The following is a 24,590-nucleotide window of genomic DNA, read 5'->3' as shown; positions in this document are numbered from 1 at the left end:
ACACTCACATTCTCACTTTTATAGATATAATGTATAGATTATGCTAGATATATTTCTATATGTCTGAATACCCTATATACAAAGTTTAAAATCCGTAGATAAAAATACGTTGAGTATATAGGTTGAGAATTGTTCTCTCTCTCTCTTACGCACACACACACACACACACACACACACACACACACACACATTTTCACTTTTATAGATATAATAGATAGATTATGCTAGATATATTTCCATATGTCTGAATACCCTATATACAAATTTTCAAATCTGTAGATAAAAAATGTATTGAATATATAGGTTGAGAATTGTTGTCTCTCTCTCTCTCTCTCTCTCTCTCTCTCTCTGGCTACCTCACACACACACACATTTTCACTTTTATAGATATAATAGATAGATTATGCTAGATATATTTCCATATGTCTGAATACCCTATATACAAACTTTCAAATCTGTAGATAAAAAATTTGTTGAGTATATAGGTTGAGAATTGTTCTCTCTCTCTCACACGAAACTGTGCGCTCGGCTTCTTCCCCCCCTTCCCACCCCAAATGCTTGGGAAACTGTGCACTGTTTTTGTTGGTTTTCAAGCTGCCTCTTCCCCCCCCCCACACACACAGTTTAACAGTAGTAGGAGGTCAAGAGAAAGAGGGTGAGAGAGAGAGAAGAGTAAGTTGGTGAGAGAGAGAGAAAAGAGAAAGAGGGTGTTGGTTTTATATTTTTATTATCGTCTAATATTTTGAAAGCTGAATTTCTAATAAAATGTGCATCTATAGGAGATAATGCCTGGGAATGTGTCCCCCCCCCACAGTTTAACAGTGGTGTGACGTCAAGAGAAAGAGGGTGAGAGAGAGGGAAGAGTAAGTGGGTGAGAGAGAGAAAGAGAGAGAAAAAAAAGAAAGACGGTGTTGGTTTTGTGAAAAAAGTTGTTATTTACAATTGTTCGCATTCTTGGCCTTTTGGTCAAGATCAAAGTGTAGTATCTGTTCTTCAGATGCTGCACTTCTATTTCTTGTTCTCTTTCGGTGGAGGAGAAATCCTCCACGACTGAGACAATTTTTATTTTTGTACCTTTTCTCCACGTTAAAAAACGACCCTGGTGTCTAACTCTGTCCCGTGGGGAGGCATAGTAAATAGGTACAATTGTTCGCCATTAGTGGATGGTGACGTCACGTCACGTGACATGACTAAGCGTTTTTTTTTTTTAGTATGAATAACATTTTTTGTTTTAATTATAAAGTCTACACTTAATTTTATAGAAAATGATGTATATATAATAGAAAAAAAAAATTACTGGTTTTGTTGGATTCAAGTGGATCCCCCCCCCCTCCAGTTTAAGAGATAGCAGGTCACGTGGTAATATACAAAATGGCTAGCGTAAATATAAAAATCGGTTTTTTTATCGACGAATATTTTGAAAGCTGAATTTTTTTTTATTCCTGTACATTTTTTCCTGATATTTTTCGTTAAAACTCTTGTATAAATACTATTTTTAACCAGTTAAATACGTTGGAGACATTGTCATGGAGTTTAATAATCTCTAGAACAAAGCAGAAGAGAAATTACAAAAGTATCGGTAAAACAAAGTGTTTGTTTACATTTGTTCGCCATTACTGGATGTTGACGTCACGTCACGTGACATGACTAAGCGTTTTTGGATTATGTAATATTAACATTAAAATGACAGGTTTTTTGGGGGGCCCCCCCTAGGAGAGAAATGATCAGTTCACCCCCTTTTAATGGTCCGTTTGGTGTGGAATTTCGATATTTGTCATGCGGGTGATCAAGGTTCAATATGATACATAATTTGTCAACTTTGGTTGTGTCTGTCAAAAGTTTGAGCTGACGTCACGTCACGTGACACGTATTGAATAACGTTAAAATGACAGGTTTTTTGGGGGGCCCCCCTAGGAGAAAAACGATCAGTTGACCCCTTTCTACTGGTCCGTTTGACGTGAAATTTCGATATTTGTCATCCGGGTGATCAAGGTGCAATATGATACCAAATTTGTCAACTCTGGTTCCGTCTTTCAAAAGTTTTAGCGTTACAAACAAACATACATACATACATACATACATACACACCGATTTTTGCCTTTTATATATATAGAAGACTAGCAGGGCTACCCGGCGTTGCTCGGGACCATATAAACAATGAAAAAACAAAAGCAGATATTGAACATATGTTTTATTCTTAGGGGAGAGGAATCTTTCATCTCAAGTTTTAGCGTTACAAACAAACATTTGTCTTTTATATATATAGATAATGACAGGCTTTTTGGGGCCCCCCCCTCGAAGATAACTGATCAGTTGACCAACTTCTAGTGGTCCATTTGACGTGAAATTTCGATATTTGTCATCTGGGTGATGGGGCTTCGATATGATACCAAATTTGTCAAGTTTGGTTTCGTCTTTCAAAAGTTTTAGCGTTACAAACAAACATACATACACACAGACGTTTGGCTTTTATATATATAGAAGATGCCATTATTGAACTGCTAAATAAATTCATTTATTTAGCTTAATTTTTTATGTTATGCTCCACCCTCAAATGTTGAGCTTCATATATCCTGATAAGTCCATTGATACACGCACACAGAAGGACCATTCCAAAAGTAATGTCTCATTTTTATTCCACCTAAGTGGATCTGAGGGATTGCAAATTGCATTGCTATGGTGACTGAACTAATGCATTCATAACCTGAAAGTTTCATGAAAAAGAGAGAAAGAAAGAGAATAAATGATAAAAATTTATATTCCAAAATTCATGATCTTGATCATCTTATAATTTATTCCTTTAATTCAGTTGACTTATACAATTCTTGACAGTATCTGTTTCGTAGCGCAAAATCAATCACTTAATAATTATATCAATCAGTGAATCTATTATGCCCTTAACTTATCAGAAGAAATAGCAACAATCAATCCGTCAAAAGGAAAATTCAAAATGGCGTAAAGGAAACATTAAAGGTATTTGCAGCTTCTCTTCCAATTTTTGGATTCGAATCATGTCAAATCACACTTTATTTCCTTTTGACGGATTGATTGTTGCTATGTTAAGTGTTGAGGGAGAAACGTTTATAAATGAGGAAAAAAGGTGTAGATTGTTCGAGAAGGCTGATTTGAGAAACAGAAACTGGATGGAGGTGGAGATAGTAAGGAGGACAAAGTCACAAAGTAAACTGACTCACCTGAGCTCCAAAGTCAAGGGAGGCTGAAATAAATAAAAAATAAATAATACAAGTAAAAAAGTTTTAAAGAGAAAATAAAAAAATAAAAATTATAAAAAATAAATTCCCCTATTCTTAATCTGTGCCTAAACCTAAACGTAGATTCCATGAACAAAGGTTCTTTCTTAGAGCGGCATGCCTGTGGAACTGTCTTCCATTGGCCTGCTTTCCAGCTGACTACAATATGGCCATCTTCAAGTCCAATGCAAACAAGTTCTTGATGAGCCGTTCCACTTAAGTTAACAAATTTACCGAATTTCCATTACTAATGATTACTATGATTCTGATACTGTATACTCTTTAACCCTTATCCTCGAGTGGCCTCTGGGCCTTAATAAGTGGTAATAAAAGATGAATCTGATGAAATTTTCTTTTAATCTTTATATATATATATATATATATATATATATATATCTCAGTGTCTCTTGTATCCATGCAGATGCGCACATTCCAAGTGCCTACTTTGAGTTGCGACTTACATACATTATTATTTTACGGATGCACTTACGGTGCGTCACTGGGTGCAGCAGCCTAATGACTGAGAGTGACCACCGATTTTTTAGCACACCTTTTATAGGGCCCTTCTCAGTTGGGAGGAGCAGCAGTGCTTCTGAAAAGGCCTGCTCAATCGCAGGTGCAGGGCTGAGTTCCAGTGCGGTCACAGGTTGCAGGAGAAGCGGCCATCACACGCCTGCCGCCAGGTTGCAGGTCCGGGATAAGAGCTTCCAGCTACCCCAAGCCTACTTCCACCATCCTTATCCCATTGGCACTGGTCTTTCATATGAGGAAGGAGAAAGGGACAGGAAAAGATAGTAGAGGTAGCAGAGAGAAGAACAGCTTTAGATTCAAGAGAACATCAACGTGGCAGTTCTCAGTGGCAGTTCTCAGTGGCAGTTCTCACTGAGACAAGATTACCTGGTGGAGGTCAGATATCTGAAATTTGGTCAGGATATACATTTTCTTCTTCTGGAAGGGTAAAGCATTGGAAGAACACCGCTCTCAGGGTGTTGGCTTTGCCACCAACATCCGACTAGTAAAAGACCACAACCTGACACCAAATGCCATCACTGTATGGACCTTTGTTATGGTAAGATGCAACAAAGTATTATATAGTATTGATATATTTAATATTTTTTATAATTATAGAACATTCTAGAAACTTTAAGAAATTATAGAAATCTTTTATTTTAATTTATCAACAATGCCATCAGCGAAAGGACATTAAGACTACCACTCCCAAATAACCAGCTCATCATGCTAGTGTTAGTATATGCCCCAACACTGGACACAGAAGACCACATCAAAGGAGCCTTCTATCAACAGCTCGACACTACCATCACTCAGATACCAATAGGGGACAGACTCTTCTGTCTTCGGTAAAAAAAAAAATATATATATATATATTTTATATAGGTCCAGTGAATCTGTTTATTTGAAGTTATTTTTGGAGTGGAATTTGAAGCTCATGTTCTATAATTATAAAAAATATTAAATATATCAATTTATATGTTTATTAATAAACAGATCCACTGGACTTATAGAAAAAAATCTTTTTTGACTGGACCCATTATATAAACAAAGAAAATTGCTCCAGGAAAATGCCTACTTCGGACCATTACCTTGTGATGTGGATTACTCAAAATACAGCTTGGATTATTTTACCACACTGCTATCAAAGACATTCACATTGGATTTTACCATGCAATTTGGATGTGAATTTCTATATCCTTTTGAATAACTTCCCTTACTCTATGATATTTAAATACTTAAACAACTTTTAATTGTGATTTTCCATGTCTCACTGACTTTAGCAAATAAGGTGTAAACCATTATAATTATTTGCTAATATTTTCTCATCTGAAGAGATGATAGACATCGAAATCCTATAGGATAAGGCGTTATACTATTTCAAATGTATTCTTTGTCTTACATAAAATAATAAAAATCTTTTGATTTGAAATTGAAACATTTCACATCATAAATTTTTAAATTCATTGAATGACTAAAATTTGATCTATCTATATATATATATATATATATCTCAAAACACTTTTGAAGTTTCATCGAACAACAGACATGATTCAAAGAAAATAGAAGAGTCAATCTAACAACTAAATTGCAACAAAGAGCTTAGAGCCAACCAACTGCCCCCCCCACACACACAATACAATGTGACCAATGCCCCCGACTATTCAGAGTCCAAATTGGTTTTTCCAGACACAAAAGGACTCACCGTTCCAATAATGACTAAAATTCTTATGGAACTCATAAAGCTTTCTCTTCTGCATTGGACTTGGGAACTATGATAATCAGACACAAATGCATGCCGACGATATATATATAAACATTAGGTTAAGAAGAGAGTTTTTTCTGTTAATAATAATAACAATAATAATAATAATAATAACAATAATAATAATAATAATAATAATAAAAATAATAATAAAAATAATAATAATAATAATAAAATAAAAATGATAATAATAATAAAAATAAAAATAATAATAATAATGATAATAATAACAATGATAATAATGATAATGATAATGATAATAATAAAAATAATAATAATAAAAATAAAAATAAAAATTATCATAATAATAATGATAATAAAAATGATAATAATAATAATAAAAATGATAATGATAACAATTAAAATAATAATAATGATAATAATAATAACAATAATAATAATAACAATGATAATAATAATAAAAATGATAATAATAACAATAATGATAATAATAACAATAATGATAATAATAAAAATAATAATAATGATAATAATGATAATAATAATGATAATAATAATGACAACAATAATAATAATAATGATAATAATAATAATGATAATGATCATAATAAAAATAATAATAATGATAATAATAATAACAATAATAATAAAAATGATAATAATAAAAATGATAATAATAATGATAATAAAAATGATAATAATAATAATAACGATAATAATAATGATAATAATAAGAACAATAATAATAATAATAATAATAATAATAATAATAACAATAATAATAATAACAACAATAATAATAACAATAACAACAATAATAATAAGGAGAATAATAACAACAATAACAATAAGGAGGAGAAGAGGTAAACCAACCTGGACTTTTCATGGCAGACATTTCACTAACTGTATTTTCCGGCTCGGAGAAACTCCGCATATGCGATTTGGTCACTTTTGTGTAGAGAGATTCTGTTTCAGGGTTGTCTTTGTTACTCATTGATCTTTCTTCTTTCTGAGATGCGGCGAAATGGACGAGAGAACCAGACGTGGCTCCCTTCGAGATGGTAATTTCCGGCACCTGGTTACCATTTATTTGCACATTCTCATATTCATGCGTCATTTTTTTATTTTTAGCAGGCGGCACCGATTGTCTGTGTAGATTGATGGCAGGAATTGGTTGAGATGATGACGACGACGACGATGATGATGCCTGCGACGCAACATCATCTTTGCATTCTGTGGCTTCAAGCCTAACCCGAGTGACAAACTTTCCTGAAGCGTCCGAGTTAATTTCTATATTTTGATAAGTGTGAACAGACTCGCTTTTCGAAATGTGCGGCTTTTGGTGCTCTGTAAGGGGCTGCGAACTGGACAGCGATGTCGGCAGGTGCCCGGGACTTGGCTGCTTGATTGGCGTCTTTATTTTAGGGCTTGGAGAACGAATAGGCGTCGTAGCATTACTTGATTTAGGGCTTGAGGTTTGCAAAGTGTCTGGTTTGTGCGGCAACGATGAGCTGGAACTTATACTCTCATCATCATCATTAGATTGCTTACCTAAAAAAAAAAGATTAAAATATATTTTGAAATAATTGGTAATCAGCCATCTTTTAAACCGGATTTCTGTGATGTTGGCTCGAGCAGCTGACAAGAACTTCCAGAACAAGCTGAGCAAAATAAAAGACGCTGAGAAACATAATATTTATTACAAAAAAAAAAAAAAAAATAGTAACAAAACAAAAAACCCTACAGTAAATTAAATATATATATATATATATATATATATATATATATATATTTATTTATTTATTTAATTGTTATTTTTATTTGCACTAATTGTGTTATTTTTATTTGCATTGTGTTATTAAAAGTGCAAATACAGGGTGGAACGATAAAATTGTCGCCATAGAAAAGATGACATGATTCCATTTCTGTTTGATAAAAACCGGTCATTTTTTTTGTTCGTTGCAGACCATCTACTAGTTGACCAGTTATGTAAAAATCCCAAGAGCGATAGGAGCCTTCTATCATGTCTGAAAGTGACAATATTATAATGAGCGAGATTGGAGATGTGCCACTGTACAACTCATGCTCTCTACTGATCCAATTCATGACAACAGGACCATTGCCAGTACCCTCAAAATGCATTGCTGGATTGACATGAATAACAAGGACATACCCAGGGTGATGAAAACAAAGTTTCCGGCCACGGTTATGGACTTGGATGTGGTTTCAAGTGAGGGCCACATTATATCACCTCACATCTTCAAAGTCGGCTTGAAAGTTAACACCAAAGTGTACCTGGATGTGCTGAAGAGTATGACGATGCCCTGGTACAATCAGGTGTTTGTTGGCAGGCCCTGGGTGTGGCAGCAGGATTCGGCGCTGGCCCACATGTCCAAAGAGACCCAGGCTTGGCTTCAGAAAAGTGTTACGACTTTGTACCTTTCTTTCACTGCCCCCTACCCCTTCTCCTGCCACCTGAACCCGCTGAACTACGTCGTATGGCCATACATCGAGAACATCATCGTTATCTTCCCGAACATCAAAGCCAGCTTGATCATCGCCATCCACTGAGTATTCAGCGAGTTCCTGCCGGCACTTGTGAAAAAGGCGCCTTCCCAGTTCCAGACTCACATCGAGGTGGTGAATGGAGCTGAAGGCGGCTACATTGAATAGATGTCAGCTATGCTACATAATCAAGTCTATAAAAGTTTTAAAAATGTTGTTTCCTTTGTATACTTTTCAATAATTTCTTTTTTATTGATTTTATTATCGATGATATTGAGCTTCTGCGGCAACATTTTTGCAGTCATCATACGCCTTGCAATGACTAAGCTTAATTTGAACGCCCACGACATTGTTAGTCGCAGTGGGCGCAATGGCTAAACTGTTGGCTTTTTTTCACCTCCTTTTCCTCTTAATGTTACAAGTTTGAGCCTGCCTACTGCGGTTTATTTTTTTGTTTTTTTTTTTGTTTCTTTGTGCTCACTGCTATTTTGTTTGAAACATTTTTTTTTTAAACCTCTCCACACCCGGGCAATGCTGAGTACCCTTGCTAATTGTTTGTTACATGTTAAACAAGTCAGTCATTTAGATTAGATTAATCTGTCAATCTGTCTGTTGAGTTCTCAAAGCATCAATTCTTTATTTGGGAACTTTTACATGAAAAATGGAAGAAAGAAAAATAATATAGAATAAAAAAAAGAAAAAGAAATAGAAGGAAAAATTAAGCAGAAAGACTAAAAAAAAAAAAAAAGTGAAAGAAAATAAAAAGAAATGGAAAATGGAAGAGAAGGAAAGGAATTAAAAGGGGAAGGAAAGAAAAAAAAGAAAAAAAAAAGAAAAGAATAAGAATTGAAAGGGGAAAATAAATACAAGTGGAAGGATAAGAAAAGAAAATGGAAAGAAAATAAAGAGGAAAAAAAAAAAGAAAAGATTTGTTGAGAAACGATAAAAAAAAGGGTATTTATTTGCTCCCCCACTGAGCAAATTAGGCGCAAGGCCGATTTTTAATGTGAGAAGTGAAGGGGAAATGGGGACCAATTACCCGGGGAGTAGGGGACCTGGATAGTGACAATTGGTATGAAGAGTTGCCTCTACATTGACCAAGGTTTTTATTGTGGGGTTGCCCCCACATATGGTCTTTGCTTGACACTTGTTGCCCACGCCCCGAAGGGCCCGGGCCGGGTAAAAAAAAGGAACGAAAATTAAAATAAAATAAAAATCAATTACTTACCCATTTCTGATATGTCTGCATATTCCTGAAAATAAACAAATTCAAAATTATGTTATAACTATATATGTGTGTGTGTGTATATATATATATATATATATATATATTTAGTAATGTGATTGATAATTTAAAAATCAAATTATAATTAAATTAAAAATCCGTTTCATAAGGAACAACAAACGATCGTACAAATTATTGATTTTGTTGTTGTTCCTTCTTATGAAACGGATTTTTAATTTAATTATAATTTGATTTTTAAATTATCAATCACATTACTAAATATTAAATTAGCTCTAAGATATTTACCTATCGAGCTTATTATATATCTAAATTACAACGACCACTTTTTCTTTCCCTGTATTTTAATTAAACTAGTAATTTTACTGTTACATTAAAATACACTCTGCTCTTTAGACTATTGTTCTAATCTCCTTTAAATATATATATATATATATATATATATATATATATATATATATATGAAATAAGGAACCTTTCACCTCTATTTTATATTTCTTATTTTGAATAAAACATAAATTTAATTCTACAATATCTTGACTTTTTCTACTTATGTTAGGCTTTATCACTGATATTGAGCCTTTCAAATCTGGATAAGATTGTTATTCTATAAATATATACTTCTATATTTATATTTCTGCAATTTCAAATTTTAAAACTTTTTTAATAATCTTTTCTAATCTTGCTCCTAATACTAACTATATCCATCTATTTATCTATCTATCTGTGTATTTGTGTGTATATATATTATTGTTGAGACGATTAAGAAAAGTTGGGTGCTTGTAAAGATCGATTTTTTAAATATGTTGTTTTAACCAAAAACAGGTAATGGGTATATGTTAGCAAAGTGCTCTGCCTGCTTCCCTCCGGACTACAACTTGGATGTCTTCAAGTCCAATGTTAACAAATTCCTAATGAACCGACCCCTTAATTAAACACTTCATCAAATCTCCACACTAACGTAATGTACTTGCAATAACCCTTATCCCTGAGTGGCTTCCGGGCCTTGATAAGTGGTGATCACTGTGTAAAAAAAAAGGTATGTCTTATAACCTCAGTGCCCAGACAAAAACAATGCCACTGTTTTATTATGCAATTTTATACAAGATAATTTACTTGGGATTTATAATATGCTAGTGCGTTGACTTTGTCGGTCGTAAAATACGCTTAAATATGCTATCTTACTTTGTCCAGATTTCGTATATATTATTAGAATCGTGATTGAAAAAGTTAATAAAAAAAAAAAAAAAAAAAAAAAATTAAAATTGAAAGCAAAACTGTAACAATTTTGACCTCTTAAGAACTATTTTATTTATTAAAACAGATTTTTTTTAATGTAATATGTAATAAGTTTTAGGCAGATAGATATACATACATACATACATACATACATACACACACTAACAGACAGGTGAGATTTATTATATTTATTTGCTTCCCCACCAAAGCAAATTAGGCACAAGGCCATTTTTAAGGTAGGGTAAAAACCAGCTCCCCTAAAAGTAGGCAAAAAGGGGGCACTCTGGTTACCAAAAATAATAATTGTCCCAGTATAGAGGGTTTCCCCTCCATTGACTGGTACCAATTATCTTAAGTGCAGCATCTGCAGAACAGATACTACACTTTGATCCCGGCCTGAAGAGGTTAGATTTATATAATAGATTTCTAAATAGAATACTTAACACAATTCTATTAGTAATTTCCTTTTAAAATTTAGAACTAATTATTAAAACGGATTTTGTTAAATGTAATATGCAAATGAGATAACCTCTTTAATGTTATTTCTTTTGAATAAATAGTAAATATAGAAATCATACAAAAATAAAATGATAGTATATGAAACTACCTTTTGTATATATTAACCAAATTGTAAAGAAACAAACGGACAGGAATACGACTTTATTATAATAGATGACAGAAGCGTGTGATTATTAGTATAACTAGCAGGACCTGTTAACCGGCATTGCCCGGTGGAAGCATGAGCCCCCCCCCTCGTACAAAATTAAAGTACGGTTGTTTTTCGTTGTTGTTGTTGTTGTTTCTCAACCCTCAACCTCATGTTAAGAATGGCTTTCAGAATAGACACCCCATTTTGTGAGTGGGAGTGACTGTCAAAATATTTGCCACAAATTTAACCTTGATAATCGAAAGCTGTTGACGTTACCACTGTACCGACATGACATGCATATGAGCTGATTAAAAATAAACTAAAATGAATTTACAATTTTGACCTCTTAAGAACTATTTGAACTGGCTGAAGACCCATAAAAGAACGGTCCAATCATTTTAGGTCCCTAGCGCTGCTCTGTGACTTTTAGTTTCGGAGAGATAAAGTTTGAAAATATGGTTGGTTGTTTTTGTTTTACGGCATATCAACCCTTTTCAGGTAATTTAATATCGAATCCAGTGATTTTGAAGAATAATTTTTAATAGAGTATATTTGTTTTTTTTTTCAAGTCAGTTTCTATTTAACCCATAGTTGGGACCCTAACAGGTACTACCACTCCGGGTCAGAGTGGACCTGGGAGTAATGGCAATTAAAGGGTGGCTCCACACTCCCCAAAGCCCGCAAGCTGGGGCCTCACCATCGGATATAGTTTAAGGTCATATCCAGGACCTTGAAAATATGGAGACAGACAAACATAGTGCCTTTTATATATAGCAGAGGGGGGGGGATTTGCCCGATTGGAAATACGCTTAAATATTATATTTTAATTTGTTCAGATTTCGTATATATTAGAGAGTCGTGATTTCAAAAGTATTTGGGTGCCATGGGTTAAAATCGAAACCGAAAGCAAAACTGCATCATTCAAAGCTGGTGACGTTACCACTGTACCAACGTGACACGCGTATGAACTGATTAAAAATAAACGAAGATGAATGTACAAAATGTATAACGATTTTTTTAATTTGCACCCCTTAAAAACTATTTTAACTGGCTAAAGACCCATAAAAGAAGGGTCCATAAAAAATCCAATCACTTAAGGCCCCCTTGTGCCACTCTGCAACTTAGTTTCAGAAGAGATAGAGTTTGAAAATACGGAGACAGACGGACATAGTGAGTTTTATGAATTAGATTTTGCATGTAATTAGAAGAGAAACAAATTTGAAATGCGTTAATTGAATTGAGTAGAGCGCTTACAGAATGGAGTCTAACAAACCGAAAATACTGCCTTATGTAAAAACAGAGCATGGTAAATAACTTTTTTCAAATTTTTATTTAAATATTCAACAGAATATAATTTTTTCAAATTTTTATTTAAATATTCAACAGAATATAATTTTTTCAAATTTTTATTTAAATATTCAACAGAATATAATTTTTTCAAATTTTTATTTAAATATTCAACAGAATATAATTTTTTCAAATTTTTATTTAAATATTCAACAGAATATAATTTTTTCAAATTTTTATTTAAATATTCAACAGAATATAATTTTTTCAAATTTTTATTTAAATATTCAACAGAATATAATTTTTTCAAATTTTTATTTAAATATTCAACAGAATATAATTTTTTCAAATTTTTATTTAAATATTCAACAGAATATAATTTTTTCAAATTTTTATTTAAATATTCAACAGAATATAATTTTTTCAAATTTTTAATTAAATATTCAACAGAATATAATTTTTTCAAATTTTTAATTAAATATTCAACAGAATATAATTTTTTCAAATTTTTATTAAAATATTCAACAGAATATAATTTTTTCAAATTTTTATTAAAATATTCAACAGAATATAATTTTTTCAAATTTTTATTTAAATATTCAACAGAATATAATTTTTTCAAATTTTTATTTAAATATTCAACAGAATATAATTTTTTCAAATTTTTATTTAAATATTCAACAGAATATAATTTTTTCAAATTTTTATTTAAATATTCAACAGAATATAATTTTTTCAAATTTTTATTTAAATATTCAACAGAATATAATTTTTTCAAATTTTTATTTAAATATTCAACAGAATATAATTTTTTCAAATTTTTATTAAAATATTCAACAGAATATAATTTTTTCAAATTTTTATTAAAATATTCAACAGAATATAATTTTTTCAAATTTTTATTTAAATATTCAACAGAATATAATTTTTTCAAATTTTTATTTAAATATTCAACAGAATATAATTTTTTCAAATCTTTATTTAAATATTCAACAGAATATAATTTTTTCAAATTTATTTAAATATTCAACAGAATATAATTTTTTCAAATTTATTTAAATATTCAACAGAATATAATTTTTTCAAATTTTTATTTAAATATTCAACAGAATATAATTTTTTCAAATTTATTTAAATATTCAACAGAATATAATTTTTTCAAATTTATTTAAATATTCAACAGAATATAATTTTTTCAAATTTTTATTTAAATATTCAACAGAATATAATTTTTTCAAATTTTTATTTAAATATTCAACAGAATATAATTTTTTCAAATTTTTATTTAAATATTCAACAGAATATAATTTTTTCAAATTTTTATTTAAATATTCAACAGAATATAATTTTTTCAAATTTTTATTTAAATATTCAACAGAATATAATTTTTTCAAATTTTTATTTAAATATTCAACAGAATATAATTTTTTCAAATTTTTATTTAAATATTCAACAGAATATAATTTTTTCAAATTTTTATTTAAATATTCAACAGAATATAATTTTTTCAAATTTTTATTTAAATATTCAACAGAATATAATTTTTTCAAATCTTTATTTAAATATTCAACAGAATATAATTTTTTCAAATTTATTTAAATATTCAACAGAATATAATTTTTTCAAATTTATTTAAATATTCAACAGAATATAATTTTTTCAAATTTTTATTTAAATATTCAACAGAATATAATTTTTTCAAATTTTTATTTAAATATTCAACAGAATATAATTTTTTCAAATCTTTATTTAAATATTCAACAGAATATAATTTTTTCAAATTTTTATTTAAATATTCAACAGAATATAATTTTTTCAAATTTTTATTTAAATATTCAACAGAATATAATTTTTTCAAATTTTTATTTAAATATTCAACAGAATATAATTTTTTCAAATTTTTATTTAAATATTCAACAGAATATAATTTTTTCAAATTTTTATTTAAATATTCAACAGAATATAATTTTTTCAAATCTTTATTTAAATATTCAACAGAATATAATTTTTTCAAATTTTTATTTAAATATTCAACAGAATATAATTTTTTCAAATTTATTTAAATATTCAACAGAATATAATTTTTTCAAATCTTTATTTAAATATTCAACAGAATATAATTTTTTCAAATTTATTTAAATATTCAACAGAATATAATTTTTTCAAATTTTTAAATATTCAACAGAATTTTTTCAAATCTTTATTTAAATATTCAACAGAATTTTTTTCAAATCTTTATTTAAATATTCAACAGAATATAATTTTTTCAAATCTTTAAATATTCAACAGAATTTTTTCAAATCTTTAAATATTCAACAGAATTTATTTTTTTCAAATCTTTGAGCTTATTCAATCTAAGAAACTTTATTCAAGAAATCCTGTTTTTGACAAAAAAGTATCAAAACGTCTTATTTCTCTTACTACGTAATACATGGATTTTAACTTCAAAATGTCTCCCATTTTATAATGTCACTAAAATATTAAAGGAGTTAGTCTCTAGTCTTTCATAAAATCCTGTATTTTTGCTTAGGATAAACGTTTTAACAATAGGAATTTTTTAGATGAGAAATTATAATTAAAAATTGAAGCAATGTCATCTTTACTTGGTTGAACTGGTGCTGCCAACTGGTAGAGATTATCTCCCCTTAATGTAGATAGAAGAATACCCTGCCGATCCTCCTAAAACATTAAAGGGCCCAGGTTGTTGTGTTTTTCTTTTTTTGACTTCATTGAACTGGTGCTGCCGCCTGGTGATGATTATTTTAATTCATTGAAACTTAAAGTTATCTCCCTTGTAGCATCAACAAAACAAATATTATTTGGATTATTTAGATTGCTGTTCTCATTTTGAGTGTTTTTTTCCCATGTTTCGATTAATGTAATTAAAAATCCTGCCTACATCTAAGCATCTCTACATTTTGAGATGAGGATTATCCATTTAGATTGTTCCTCATCTTGGTTGAAGAAAACAGTAGTCGAAACGATCCAAATCTCTATTCATATATATGAGGTGCCTTCAATAAGTTTCCAGACTTTTTTGTACAACCAGTTAAAGTTGCCGTAAACTCTTGAAAATTCAGTATGTTACTGCTATACATCTTATGAAGTGACTGACCAATTTTTTGGATTTCAACTTCAAATGAACAGCTACAGCAGGAATTGGAATGAACAGAAACGTATGGAATGCTTCAGACTGCTTTTGGACCATCTTGCATGAATTAAGTATCAGTTTTTAAGTGGCATAAGAGATTAAAGGAAGGCAAGGAGTCTGAGGGATGAGGAGAGGCATAAGGAAGTCAGAACACCAGAGTTGATTGGCCAAATAAAGAATTTCATGGATAAGGACTGTCGTATGGCTATATAGAGACAATAAGTGCACAGTTTGATGTCAGTGTGGGAACTGTATACATAATTATTTGCGAGGAACTGAAGATGCGGAAGATCTGCATGAATGCACAAGTCCATTCTTGTCACAGACTGTTTGACCAAGATAGAGATCAAGACAGTTCCTCACCCTCCATGTAGTCCAGACCTTGTTTCCTGTGACTTTTGGTTATTCCCAAAGCTCAAGGAAAACCTTAGAGACTGTTGTTATTGAGAAGATGAAAGAGGCTGTAACAAGGGTCATTGACACGCTCATGCAAGAGGACCTCCATGGGACCTTCCAGAAGTTGTTATATCGGTGGATTGCAACTGGAGGAGATTACTTTGAAGGGAAATAGACTTTCATGTGGGTACTATCAATACAAGTGCCCATACGAAAAAAAGTGTAGCAAATTAATTAAGATACCTCGTATATATGACTGGAGATTGTGTTTGTGAATTTTAAAAAGTAGCCGAAACAATCCAAACAATAAATCTAGTTATGAAAGACTGTTCTTTGATGAACACTGCTTGGAAATTTCCAATTTCTTTTTTGAACTGGCTGAAACATTAGAGTGAAGGCATTACTGTGAGCAAAATAAAAACCCTGACCTAACCTGTTGCTTGTGTAAAAAAATAAATAAAAAAAGTAACAAGAATTTTCTCAAGAATTTTCAGATAAAAATAAATCTTAAAGGCGTCAGGTTCGTTAATTTCCTCAAAAGTAAAATTAACTTTTGTCATTAATGCACTGAAATATCAGGCCAGACATAAATAAAACGAGTTACTTATACGCAGAGAAACAACAACAAAATTGATAAGTTATTATTGATAAGCTTGCTTGTTAAACGTCTTTATTTTTAAATCTGTGGGAAATTTATGTCCAAAGTTGAGAAAGAGAGAACTGATTCCCGCTGATGAGCCAAGACAACAACATTATCATCTATTTATATAAAAAAAGCCAAACGTCTGTGTGTATGTATGTTTGTTTGTAACGCTAAAACTTTTGAAAGACGGAACCAAACTTGACAAATTTGGTATCATATTGAAGCCCCATCATCCGGATGACAAATATCGAAATTTCACGTCAAACGGACCACTAGAAGTTGGTCAACTGATCAGTGATCTTCGAGGGGGGCCCCAAAAAACCTGTCATTATCTATATATATAAAAGACAAATGTTTGTTTGTAACGCTAAAACTTGAGATGAAAGATTCCTCTCCCCTAAGAATAAAACATATGTTCAATATCTGCTTTTGTTTTTTCATTGTTTATACGGTCCCGAGCAACGCCGGGTAGCCCTGCTAGTCTATTATATAAATCTTAAACGTCGGCTTGTTTGTGTGTTTGTGCGTGTGTTTATGTATTCATAGCGCCGCTAGAAACTATCATCAGCCGCATCGAACTGGGTTGAAAACTGGTACCATCTAAAAGAGCGATCCCTCGGATGCATAATATGTGAAAATTAGAAAAAAAGATTAATTCTATGGTGGTCAACTGGACCATTCTTTTGCAAGGAAGGTTACTTTTTGTGTTGCGATTTCCACAAGTCATGCACGCATATAAACGTCATAAGTCACTGTGGTCCGATAGGTGAATGCGGTTGCCAGTAACTCTTTTCCCTTCTTTCCCCCTTCCAAGTTTCAAGTTTGAGTCTGCCTACCACGGCTAATTTCTTAATTTTTTTTCCCAGTCACACGGGCACTCGCTGCTATTTAGATTGAAAAAAAAGTTGTTTAGATTCATTTATTTATTTTTAGCTAGTCTATAAATATAAAAGCGAAAATGTATGTATGTTTGTGTGTCTGCTAAAAATTTTCGACAGAGAGAACAAAAATTCACAAACTTGGTCTCATATAAAAGCCCCATCCTTCGCCCGACAAATATCGAAAAATTGGCCAAAAACGTTAATTTTTTCACCCTGAAATCAGCACTTTTCTACAGGGGGTGGGGTCAGCAAAAACCGTCCTCTCATGACGAGATCGGTTCAGGCGACGTCATAACCTGATTTAGTTTAAATATTTGAAGAACTGACACAATTTCATGTACGTCATGTTAGGTCAGTTGGTTAGAGCGTTGGGTCATTATCTAAACATTTTGGGTTCGAATCGTGGTGTGAGATGTCTTTTTTGTTTCTCGATTTTTTAAATTTTAATATTGAAGCAGGGTTATTTAAGACATTTTTCACGTAACGTTCATTTTTCTCTTTTTTTTTTTTTACTTTGCTTATTCTTAGGTTTTCAGTAACACCCCCCACCCACCTCACACACCCCAAAACACCTGGGTACCCACCGATTTTTTAAATTTTAATATTGAAACAGGCTTATTTAAGCCATTTTTCACGTATTTTTGTTTTTTGGTTTTTATTTTTCAGAAGTTTTAACGTTCGTGTTTTTGTTTTTCCGATTTTTACATCTAACATCGTTCGTTTGCCTTACGTTAGTTTTTTTTTTGTTTTTTTTTTTTACTTCACTTATTCTTTTGTTTTGATTACCCCCCCCCCGGGTACCCCCCCCCCCCCGCTTTATTTTTCAGATAAGTTTTAACGTTCGTTTTTCTGTTTTCTTTTTTTTACTTCGCTTATTCTTAGGTTTTCATTAACACCCCCCCCTCCCGGCCACACGCACTTCCAAACACTCAGGCAATGCCGGGTACCCCCCCGCTAGTCTATTATATAAAGGAAAGTCGTCTGTGTGTTTGTGTGTGTACGTTTTTGTATGTCTACTAAAAACTTTTGTCAGTCACATCCGACCAGGTTGATACAGGTACCATCTGAAAGAGCAATGCCTCAGATGCATAATATGCAAAAATTAGAAAAAAAAAGATTTAATTCTGTTGCAGTCAACTGGACCACTTTTTGGAAGTGGGGGGGGGGGGGGGCTCAATTTTCATGTCACTGTTTTCGCAAGTCATGCACGCGTAATTAACTAAAACTATTTTTAGAAACCTTATTTGTCAACGTCATGACATCATAAGCACTTGTGGCCATGTCGGCAAACACGTTTGCCAGTAACTTTTCCTCTCTTTCATGTTTCAGTTTCAGACCAAGCTGCCGCAGCTCATTTTTTTTCCCCCCCAGTCGCACGGGCACTTGCTGCTATTTTTATTGAAAGAAAAGTGGTTTTGATTTATTTATTTATTTTATTTTAGGGCTGGTTAATAATGACAAGCAGATTTTCTTATTTCATTTTCGTTTGGAATCAAACAATTTTTTTTCTTTCTCTAGATATTTAATATATTTATTTTTTCTTTCTAATAAAATTTAAAACATGTATTTTGTTACATTAATAAATAAGAGTTGTGTGGAAAAATGTCTCCCTTAAAATTTTTATATAGACGGTGTTCTTTGTTTTCTATAGTGGGTGTTTTTTTTTAGTTGGCAAACTTTAAATTGGAATAAATCACTAAAAAAAAAAATGTGGCTTATTCCAAAGATGAATTTTTACGTTTAGAACCGATAGTTGCTAAATCTGCAATTAAAGAAAATGTTATCAATTTAAATTCGTTTCCCTTCTGCCATAACATCCAGTAAGGAGGTTGTCTCATACTTCTTGTATTTTTAGGCGATTCCGGTTGTTGGAACGAAACAAAAGTTTAATGCAAAGGGGAATAACTCTTTACTTCTTTGACCTCCCTTTGACTGTAGTCCTAAACTTTAAATTCTCGCGACTTCTCACGAGATCAATGACTGGAAGTAGACACAGCGGAGGGAAAACAGAGTGACTTTGAAATGGCGAGATGAACATCATCCCCATTCGTTCACGTTATCATACTAGGACTTTCATCTATTATGTTTTGAATTGTAGTTATGTGTGTGCGCGTGTCTTCATAATAAACGTTTCCTTATTTGTTCATAAGTCTTGTTTTTTTTTACAAGGTGGTCACCACTTATCAAGGCCCGGAAGCCACTCATGGATAAGGGTTATTATAAGTACAGTACGTTAGTGTGGATATTTTAGAGTGTCTACTTAAGAGGGCGGTTCATCAGGAATTTGTTTACGTTGGACTTGAAGACATCCAAGTCGTAGTCAGGAGGGAAGCAGGCAGACGGAACAGAGTTCCACAGGCGTGCAGTTCTAAGAAAGAAGCTCTGTTCATGGAATCTACGTTTTGATTTAGGCATAGATAAAGAGCGGGGAAAGTTTTTGACAGTGGTTTCAGCTACACAGGTGTTTCTTGTATTGGAGTTCAGACGAGCACCTGCCATGGAAATAACGATAAAACAAAGACAGGCTTCCAACGTCTCTTCTGTGGGAGAAAGGTTGCAGGGAAGAGAAAAGGGCATCCCCCACTAAGCCAGGAAGTCTATTTTGTACTCTGTCAAGCAGGATAGGCTGTTTTTAGCAGCTCCTGCCCAGATATGGCAGCAGTATTCCATCCTTGGACGTACTTGGCTTTCCTCATGAGTTGCAACATACCCATGTGAAGGCTGCGGTAAGATATTTTATGTTATATTGATCTAACGCATCCCACGATGTAACACCAGCTCTTTTATTTTTTAAATTGTTGTGGAGGTATCGATGAAAGTGCATAATATCCTTAGTATAGTAGATGTGTCCAAACTGAACTTCATATCGACCCAGGCAATACCGCGTATCCATTTTAGTCACATCATAAAATTTAAAAATTTTTTAAAAAATAGATAAAAAGCAATAGATGTAATTAGCAAAGAATACAAGTAAAATTTGATAAAAAAACATTCGTCCAAAATTGTTTCACACAGCATTGCGTGATTAGAAATTTTTAGATTTTTTTAATAAACACGCGACGCGTTTTAGAAACCACGTGAAAATCTAATCTAATAATAATAATAAAATCTGGGCGCTAAGGGTTACAATTTATCATTGTGTAGAGGGAGACAACTCTCGTTTACTAAGAAATTCAATCATTTTTTTCTCTCATAATTTAGGATGCTCAATCTGATGATGTTTTATTAAATCAAAACATTAAAAAAAAAACTGCGACAAATTATTTTTTATGTAACAAAGTTTATACCATTAATAATACAAAACGTGATCCGTACAACAAGAGTTGTGTCCCTTTGAAGAATGACAAATTGTAAAACAGCACCACTCTTTAGACTATCCGGCCGTGTTTTTTTTTTTTACATGGAGGTCACCACTTATCAAGGCCTGAAGGCCACTCAGGGATAAGGGTTATTGCGTATACAGTAATCAATGAGATAGTATTGTAGTAATCATTAGTATTGGGGGTTTTGATAGCGTGTCTTACTTAAGGCGGCGGTTTGTCAGGAGTTTGTTTACGTTGGACTTGAAGAAGTCCAAGTTGTAGTCAGGTGGGAAACAGGCAAGCGGCAGAGAGTTCCACTGGCGAGCAGTTCTAAGAAAGAAGCTTTGCTCATGGAATCTACGTTTGGATTTAGGCACAGATAAAGAGTGGGGAAAATTATTGACAGTAGTTTCAGTCAGACGGGTGTTTCTCGTGTTTGCTTAAATCTAGTTTTTAATAATCGGGCATGTCTATCATTTCAAAAAAAAAAAGGATGACAGGTGATTGTTTGCATGTAATTTAATTCTTTGGGACAGCAATTGCATATGAATAACATATTGGCAAGTATTTTATCTAAAAATGCAGATTGTTCCCTACGGACTCCAAAACAGCTGGGCCTATTTGTTTGAAATTTCACACAAATGTACTTTATATCTGGGAGTGTTCTTACATAAGTTTTGTATTGGAATGGGTCCGATAATATGTTGTTGATAAAAAAATGATAAATGTTGACTTTATCAACCAGAAACGTCCTATTTGTGGGCTGAAAAAAACTTTTGAAATATTGTTCTTTTTCTAATGCGCTGATGAATTCCAAGCTTGTGCAAGTTACAATTTGATGAACAGTTGGGGGCTGAAACAATTGGATGAAATGTTGTGACCAATAAACGAAAAACTTTCTAAAAACGAGTAAATACTGTTAACTATTAACGTGGGTATCTTGAAAGAAAAAGCCGCACGTGCGTGGTCCCCTTCTAGTGCTGCATGTGAGATGACGTTACAAAAAATAGTGAAGAAATGATGAATGTGAGAAATGTGAAGGACCAACGTTGCCTTCACATTTTTGCCAAGTTTCAGAAAAATCTAATGAATGGGGCAAAAGTTATGGAGTAAAAAAGTGTCATTTTTTTTTTTTGCAATTTTGGGACGTTTGTGACCACTTTTGAGCTCCTGGGAACGCCGAATTTCATTGAAAAATGGACAAACGGTGCAGTTTCACACATTTAGACATGTATATTTGAATTCAGCACCATGGAAAACCACTATATAGACATACACATCAAGTTTTTGAGTAATATGAAAAAAGAGCTCCCAAACGAACGTCAACGTGTCGTTTTCTAGGTCAGACTAGTATTATAATAAATACAAAATCTGCGGTTATCAAAATATCATATATATAGCATATTTTATGAGCTAGTGTTTATATATATATATATATATATATATATATATATATATATATATATAGTAGAAATGGTAATTAATAAAAATCTGAAGTGCTCAATACTGTTGTAGAGCAAATATACGTTTTATTTTTTATTACCGTATTTTTCTGTTAAGTTACATAATTCTTTCGGCTACACGTAGCCGAAAGAATAATGTAACTTAACAGAAAAATATGGTAATAAAAAATAAAACGCATATATATATATATATATATATATATATATATATATATATATATTCCTTCATTTTCTTTCTTTTGCAAAAACCTAACTTTTATACACAATTTCCATTAAATAACACTTTTTAATGCCAAATGCAGTAATTTTTGAAATGCTTCAAGTTCTTTATTTCTTCAAATATTTATTCATGGTGTTTGGTTTGGTTTTTTTATAAAGGAAAAACTGTTGCTTTTTACTTTTGGCATTGCAGAACTTGATTGAGTATTGCAAAATGAAAGGGGGGAAAAAAAAAACATCAATGTTTGGTGCCGTTTAGGTCAGAACGCCATCATCTTGAGAAGAAGAGACAATTCAAAGCAAAAAAAGTACAACTTGTATTAATCAAAAAATGTTTTGGATAAAAAAATAAGGAAAAAAAAAAAGAAAGACTTACTGGTTCGATAGAAATGTTATTTTGTGAAGAATTTACATTTTCGAAAATGTTGACATTCTCGTAGACAGCCCCGTGTCCGAGTGACTTCAGGTGATTCCGGAAAATCTGCCGCACTACATAATGAGCAAGTTGGTATTGATCCTGAACAGGAAGCAAAAGAAAGATTTGAAGATTACTATCGGGGAAACCAATGCCAACAATAGAATCCTTGGATTCATATGATGGTGATCGTTTCTTATGAAACAAGACTTGTACGAGATCAACTTGAAAAGTAACAAGACTGTCAACGAATTTTATGTTGAGACTTGAAAGTAGAAACATTTTAATTTTTTCAAAGTTTTTTTTTAAGTAGCTTTCGTAAAAAAAAATTTTAAAAAGGGAGTGTATTGTTCTATTAAAAGTTTTATTGTTTAAATAATTTGCCTTTTTATAAATTTTTTCATAACAATGACACTTTGTATTATTCCAGCCAAGTTTAGTTCCATTCCACGTGTACAATTAAATATGCCATAATTTAGCGTTTTTAATGTTACTTTTATTTTACTGAAATATTTCACATTAAATTGTGTTTGTACTTAGATATTGCTTCGCTAAAGACCCAAAAGGCGACCACACAAAATGAAACAATGGTTCTTGAGAAAACGAAAACGTAAAGGTCAGATTTCTTTATTTAATACTTGGATTTTATCATGGACGTTCACAATATCCATAAGTAACATGTTTTATTTCCTGTTTTTGGTCCATCAAAAATTAGACTCAAGTCTCTCTCTCCATTTTTTTCTTCCTTACTGCTATCTTTTCTTCCCCTTCTCCCCTTCCCTTCTTTCCCTCTCTTCCTTTCCTTATCTCCCTTTTTCTTCTTTTTCTCCCCTCTTTCCTTCTCCATCTATATCTCTTTTTTCTTCTTCCTCTCACTCCCATTTGCTTCCTCCTTCTCTCCTCCCGTCCCTTTTCTTTCTCTCTCACTTTCGCTCTCTCTTTTTCTTTACTTGTTTTCTCCCTCCCTCTCTCTCACACTCGACAGCTAAATGGATGGCTTCTTTTTTTCATATTCTTTCCATCATTCGAGCCTGTCTGCCTATTACTTTTTTTTTTTTCTTCACATTTCTCCACCTGGGCTGACTACTGCGTCTAATTTTAAAATATTTTTTACGCTTGCTAATATTTTTTTTATTCTTTTATGTTTTTAATGGCTTGGGCTTGCTCAAGCAACAACACTAACAACCGTACCTTTTTCAAAGGGGGGGGAGGGGGCCTGACCAGGCAACGCCGGTTAGCGGGTACTACTAGTGTATATATATATATATATATATATACACACACACACACTGATAGCCGAATTGAATATTAAAATGCTCATATCTTTAGTTCTATGGAACAAAACCACATGAAAATTTGCAGGCTTTTTGAAGATAATAATACAATTCTATGATTAAAATTTTCTGACAAATGGTAAAAAAGAACCCAAATTTTCAAACCAATAAAATATGTCCATATTTGCCTACATTTGTATATATAGTGTCCTGGCAGGCCAGCTTTAGTTTTGCTGCTTCGGTTGTCTCCTCTGTAGACTTGCCAGGCCACTAGTGTGTATATATATTTATTTATTTATTATTTTTAAAAACAGTAATCTACGGACACGTGTGTTTGGGAACCCTACTCCTACGCTATGATGCCATAGACGATTTACTGCTTTGTTTTTATCATACACCAGTTTACGTGGTTTTGTTGTTGATTTTTTAAACGATA

The 24,590-nt window shown here is 32.1% G+C and overlaps 1 protein-coding gene and 1 pseudogene across 2 annotated transcripts in view; one reads left to right on the top strand and one right to left on the bottom strand.

Annotated features, from left to right (window-relative positions):
• LOC145260680 (uncharacterized) overlaps positions 1-24,590 on the bottom strand; it is a 239,568-nt gene that overhangs the window by 23,669 nt on the left and 191,309 nt on the right. For both annotated transcript variants that reach the window (XM_080119061.1, XM_080119060.1), the window contains exons 9-12: positions 22,842-22,982; positions 9,221-9,245; positions 6,361-7,038; positions 3,195-3,217 (exon numbers count right to left, since the gene is read on the bottom strand). In XM_080119061.1, coding sequence (XP_079975187.1) covers positions 3,195-3,217; positions 6,361-7,038; positions 9,221-9,245; positions 22,842-22,982 — 867 coding nt within the window. The remainder of the gene's footprint in view (positions 1-3,194; positions 3,218-6,360; positions 7,039-9,220; positions 9,246-22,841; positions 22,983-24,590) is intronic.
• On the top strand, positions 946-1,079 carry LOC145260846 (U2 spliceosomal RNA; annotated as a pseudogene).

Source organism: Euprymna scolopes, chromosome 36 (genome assembly GCF_053919585.1).
Source record: "Euprymna scolopes isolate OS-2025 chromosome 36, ASM5391958v1, whole genome shotgun sequence".
Lineage (NCBI taxonomy): Eukaryota > Metazoa > Mollusca > Cephalopoda > Sepiida > Sepiolidae > Euprymna > Euprymna scolopes.
This window is presented reverse-complemented; position numbering and strand designations above follow the sequence as displayed.